The sequence below is a fragment of the Sinocyclocheilus anshuiensis genome, unplaced genomic scaffold, assembly GCF_001515605.1.
Source record: "Sinocyclocheilus anshuiensis isolate Anshui unplaced genomic scaffold, SAMN03320099.WGS_v1.1 scaffold1957, whole genome shotgun sequence".
NCBI classification, from domain to species: Eukaryota; Metazoa; Chordata; class Actinopteri; order Cypriniformes; family Cyprinidae; genus Sinocyclocheilus; species Sinocyclocheilus anshuiensis.
Window position 1 is genome coordinate 937821 of NW_015537935.1, and position 5957 is coordinate 943777.

At 35.9% G+C, this 5957-nt stretch overlaps 1 protein-coding gene across 1 annotated transcript in view; it reads right to left on the minus strand.

The window, feature by feature from the left end:
• Positions 1–5413, minus strand: part of LOC107658671 (bactericidal permeability-increasing protein-like) — a 6917-nt gene extending 1504 nt beyond the window's left edge. The window contains exons 1-10 of the mRNA XM_016447323.1: positions 5322–5413; positions 3984–4101; positions 3409–3523; positions 2830–2961; positions 2568–2723; positions 1793–1856; positions 1611–1671; positions 1396–1487; positions 1140–1316; positions 95–154 (exon numbers count right to left, since the gene is read on the minus strand). Of these exons, the coding sequence (XP_016302809.1) occupies positions 95–154; positions 1140–1316; positions 1396–1487; positions 1611–1671; positions 1793–1856; positions 2568–2723; positions 2830–2961; positions 3409–3523; positions 3984–4086 (960 nt within the window). The 5' untranslated portion in view covers positions 4087–4101; positions 5322–5413. The remainder of the gene's footprint in view (positions 1–94; positions 155–1139; positions 1317–1395; positions 1488–1610; positions 1672–1792; positions 1857–2567; positions 2724–2829; positions 2962–3408; positions 3524–3983; positions 4102–5321) is intronic.
• Between the last annotated feature and the right edge of the window lie 544 nt (positions 5414–5957).

The following is a 5957-nucleotide window of genomic DNA, read 5'->3' on the forward strand; positions in this document are numbered from 1 at the left end:
GTGTGTGTGTGTGTGTGTGTGTGTGTGTGTGTGTGTGTGTGTGTGTGCATGTGTTTTGAATTTATTGACTGAACATGTCTATTTATTTTCATACTTGAGGAATGAATCCTCCAAATGTCTTTGTGTTCAGACGAATTGGAGAGCCAGAGGGAATCTGCAAAAAACAAACATATAGTAAATTTTAAAAGTAGCTGCTCTCAGCTAGACTTCTATGAAGAACAAACCAGCAGATCATAGTTCTGGCCATTCTAGTTCTGTCATCACTGTATTATATATACTGTATATAATGGAAGTCTACAAGGAAATCCCTGATGATGCAGTGAAAATGAAAAGGTTTGTAATGCCTCTATTTGACAGAACCAGCACCTGCACCAAGGTGGACCATTCTCTTGGAAGTTTGTCAAGAGAAAATTCTAACAGGGTGGTCACATCTGAGGGAAGACATTGCTGCCAGACCCTGTGTTGTGATCGCCAAGTATATGGGGGTGGGTGATGACAGAAAAAAATGTAGTAGCCCTGCTGGAAATTAATTACACATTTTTTGAGCAGAAATCTTCCCATGGTAAATGGACAAGACCTCTGCTGCTTGCCCCATTGAAATGGTTATTTCAGTGAGTGTTGTTCCAAACATGCACCAGACCCATTTAGCTCAACAAATTCCATTATATCTTCTCCAAATTAAAAATATGTATGGAAATAGTGCCATTGATACAGTGATGATACAATGGAATTTTCAAATGAAGACTGATGAAAACCCCAAAAGTCAAAGATGAATAGACAGAGAAGTTTCTATGGTGTTCTTGCTTATGTGTGTTAAACCTTGAGTCATTTGTTCATATTCATTCAGTTTAGGTTCAGATATTGCTATTTTTTATGTTATTTTGGTGTTTCCAAAACTTAAAATCAGGCTTACCCTTTTTTTCTTATTTGTAAATAAGTAATTGATGTTTCAGCAGTCATTACTGTGCTCAGGCTCATTCAGACATGACACTCTTATTTTTAATGTTTGTTCTTGAATTTATGACTCAAACTGTAATGTCTGTGTGCCAAAATCATGGCAATCACATGGCAATAGACAGCTATTGCACATCTATTGAACTTTCAGATTTGAGTGACTCTTCACATTTCATTCATCTCACCATGTCGTCAGTGATGTAGAGGCGGAGGGCACCAGCTCTGTTGTACACAAAGCCTGCTGAGTTGATGGTAAAGGCAGATACTCCGATGTACAGCATATTTGTGTCCTGAGACGGCAATGAAAAAGGTGTTGGGGAAAAGGGGGGTTCCTTGTGTTGTCCAATGTTGTAGAATTCACCCTATAAAGTGTGAAAAACATCGAAATTCAGTTATTTTGTCATGTGTCAAAATACCACACATGGTAGTGCTTAAGATTACCTTTAAACCCAAGTCAATGGAAGTATTAGAAATGACAGGAGAGCCCACCATGGAGTATTCAATTTCAGCATATTGATCTACTTTGGCTAAAACTGGAGAGTCAACAACAGAAAAGTATTTTTTTTGTATGTACTAAAAAATTGTATTGAATGATGCTGATTTTCATACCAAGTCTGAAATGCCAATAATTGATAAATAACGATTTATCATATCACCATTTAATGTTTTCAGGTGGGGGTTTATGTCAGCAATGGAATCAGCCACCAAAGGGCAGATCTGAAATGGCAGATAGATTGAATGTTAAACTCCGGTATGTCTTACATTGCATCTCAGTTTTTGTTTAACAGCACACAATTAGTGTGTAATAAAGAGGGCAATCGCAGCCTAAATTCCTTACCTGTTTCTGCAGAGCATTGCGTAAAGCCTTATTAATGAAGGAACTGAAGAGGTTATATAACCAGCTGTTATGAAAACAGGAAATAAAAGTGCAAAAATGAAATGTTTGTTCTAACACAGTCATTAGATGTAAACTGGGTTTCAGTTGTTTAATTCTTTGGTCAGATAATATCATGGATCCTTGACATTTTTTTATTCACTAATATTCAAAAGTTAGACATGTTTAATCCAACAAATAAATTGATGAGCTTATTAAAAGAGTTAAGAAGTTAATTCTTACTCTATCGCATTTAAAAGTTACAAACAACTGTGTCCCATTCTCAGGCATACAACCATATGACAAGAGTTACTATAGGAACATTTTTAAAAGGTTATCTGTTGTCATCCAAAGCTAACCCCTACTAAGTGATCGCTTAACTGCTTGAGGTGAACAAAATCTCTGATACTTATAAGAATATATATTTAGACTCCTACGTCCTGCCATTGTCTCGCTATTTTCACTTTCATCAGTTAAAAAACAGTAAAGGATTGCACTTCCTCAGAGATCTTCCTCTTTTTAAATGTTACATAATATTTGTAGAGAAGAATCTTTGTACAAAGCTAATTTGTGGAATGGCTTCTTCCGCATTAAACATTTAATTTGAAAGAGCAACTGTATTGAAAGATTTCCAGTTTATTTGTGACATACGCTGACATAATATGGTGATTTAGCATTCAACATTGACTTTAGCAATTAACTTTGGCTTGACTGCTGTGTATTAGTTGCTCAGTGTTACCTGGCCCCACCATGAAATTTGACATTGACACTCCCCACAGTTGCTGCACAGTTAGTCATGCTGACTGTTGGGCGGCCAGTGTCATCACTCGTGACTGCAACAGTGGTGCTAATGGTCAGTTCACTCACAGCCAGATCAAATGATCCACTGTCTTTTCTGTGTACAAAGAGATCAGATATTATATAGCATCATTTACATTATTCCTGAATTTAATTCGTTCATTTAGCTTAGTGTGAATTAGTAATGTGGACACTCAACTTACATGATCCTGAGGTATTTGACTCTCCAGTTTCCATGCAGATTGATGTAGGCATTGCCAATTGAGAGGATGACTCCAGTGTCAGGAACTAACGCCAGTGCTGACTTGGGAAGTCCCAGGTTTACAATCTGCATCCTAATAGGTATATCAGAGAAGCTTTTGCTATATGCTATTATAAGCATATTCCCAACAATCCAATAACTCATCCCTACTTTTCTTCAATGCCTTTCCAACCTCATATGTTCAACACTTTGTTTCATTAAAAATGTAGAAAATACTGTGTACTATTCACCAAATAATCCTGTCAAAGTGGCATCATGTATTTTTTAGTAATTTTGCAAGGCCAAGTAAATATCTCTTTTATCACTCCATCTTATTTGTTTTATTTGTCAGCGTAAATCAAACAATCCTAAAATGTCAACACTGAAAAAAACGCTTAAAATCATGTGGAGTATACAAATCAAATGGAAATCATGTGTTTCAAAGAATTACTCAAAGGTCATTTTGAATGTGTCAACTAAGTTTAACATTTACATAGTAGGAACTTATAGGACCATGAATTAAAATTGACATTGATCTCACCCTGTAAAACTATATTGGACCTTTCCAATAGGATCCACCTTTTCTGTACCACTTATATCCGGCACTTTAATAGTTCTGAGTTTCTGCTGGATTGAGGCAATTCCAATCTGTCGACCTGCAATCAAAACAAAGCAACATTTAGAAGCTGTACCTCAGAATGAGTGCCCTGAGATCTGTCTCACAATGCAGGTTTAAGATGCTACCTGGAGCAATTTTTTTTTCAATCTTATGATTTTTTTTTTTTTGCCCAAAGTTCATACCCGTATTACTGTATACACAGGCACATGCATACACTGATTACCTAGAAGTTAACCAAAAAGTTTAATAAAGTTCTTTCAGCTTGTTTTTTGAGACAGGCCTCTGACCTATCCACCCTGATATCTTTATTAAGGCATGAGAGATAAAGAAAGAAGGCCAAACTCTGTACATACACATGATCTACATGTCCATTCAGTGTTTTTCACCCAGAGTTTTTGAACCATATGGTAACTAGTTTTTGTTCCATAACATCAGATAAATTACTGATTTTTTTTTTATTCCAAAGAGTTACAAGAAGTATTGTTTTGCTTACTTACCATACTCAAGCCCCTTCTGAGTTAGTCTGACTTTAACTCCTGCATTGGTGCCTGTAGCGACAGAAACCAGGTTCACAAGAACCAGAACACACCAGAGGAACATCGCTTTCAATCTAGCCTATGAGAGACACACATCATGGGCATAAGATAAGTGTTTTCAACTGTCAGAATAGAAGATCCATGTAATCTGCTCCAGTCTAATCCAGTTGTTTCTATTTTAAACACAGTGACACCGTTAATACAACTGTATTATCAGCTCCTGTCCTGTCTAACCAAATCAGCAATCAGCTTTTTTTTGTGCCTAAACTTGCGATATCTCCCTAGTAAACAAACTTGAAACTGGCAAATAAATTGATTATAAAGAAAATATTCACCTTTCTGTTTGTAAACCTTTTTTATCTCTGTTTTCAGCCTAGGTAGTTAGGGAAGTGAACTGTACTTTATTTTATTTATTTTTTTGGTTAGGTAAGATAGAGGTTTAAAAACTAATAACGTTTTGTTTGTTATTTTGGCCTTGCCAGCTCCTGAACTTAAACTCCCAATAAACTTGTTGCTGCAAATCTTTTGTCCATGCAAGTTATTTCATGTTGCGCTTCTTCCCTAGATGGGGCGTAACAGTGTCTACATGCTTAACATGCTAGTTGTGAATCTGTGAATCTGACATGTAAAAGCTATATCATACAGCCTACGTTAGCTTTTCTGAACCTAATTACAGTAAGCTCCCATATATTTACAGTACATAATATATTAAGTGACCACATAATAGCCTATAATTTGACAGCAACTACAGGCTCTCTGCTTTTGCTGGAGAATAAGGAAATGGCTGAGATAAGCAATGTCCTGATTTGTTATGTTACTCTGAAAGAGACCTTTGTCTCGCAGTCAGATAAAGCCACATGACTGTGAACAAGTTGATGCTTACACTGAATTAAGGCAAGCTAGAATTTAAAAAATGCAGATAAGACAGGACAGTGTCAGCCAGACAGGAATGTGTCATGTGACTTGGGTTTATTTCCTGCTATATAAAAAAAGTATAAAGTATACAGTAAAGCTTTTATTCATCTGTTACAAAGTTTGGACATTTTACACCCATATTTTGTATATCAAAATAAACCATATGTGTAACACAATACATGATATATACACAAAATGTTGGTTAACATAGATCTCTTATGCAGAGCCATAAACACAAGCAAAGCAATTTTGAATATAAATGACACAATCTGTAGAAAACCCTTTCATTATCATTACATATCTGATCTTAGCAGATCAGAAAAGAAAGAATATGTAGGCTGGTGTTGTTCAGATATATATAAATATAAATATATGTGCACTGACCTTAAACTGTTGTGAAGTGCTGTATGCTTGGTCTCTTCCTGTCTGGATGCGTGAACTGTCTGCTCTCTAGCTGGCAGCAGCACTGAGTGAAACTGGAAGAGAGACATTCAACACTGATTCAAAGCAACAGGAAGAGACTCTTTTCAAATTCACTTAAACAGTGACATGCTCTAGTGACCATACACAACTTGAGGAGACAAACCATTCATCAATTAACATTATTATTCAGAAATTGTGGTTTGTAAACTTTGCATTCTTTGAATTTTCCGAATAAATAGAACCACAATGCTATGATTAAAGAAAATGAAAATTGTAAGTAAAATGCTTTACTTTAGATTGTTGGTGTCCATCAGAACAAACACTATGTGGAACACAAGCAGAGAAAAGACTAAGCTGAGAAAAAAAAAAACTATTTGCCATCACCTAGGCCACATCCTATTGTATGGTGATTCTGCCTCTTATCCTTGGAAACAACTCAAAATTACTATTATGCTTTTAAAAATTACAAAATTGTGGTGAGTTATACTGTACATTTAAAGGGTTAAAAAGCTTTGTTCGTCTTCGGAACACATTTTAAGATATTTTGGATGAAAAGCGGGAGGCTTGTGACTGTCCCATTGACTGCCCAGTAAATTG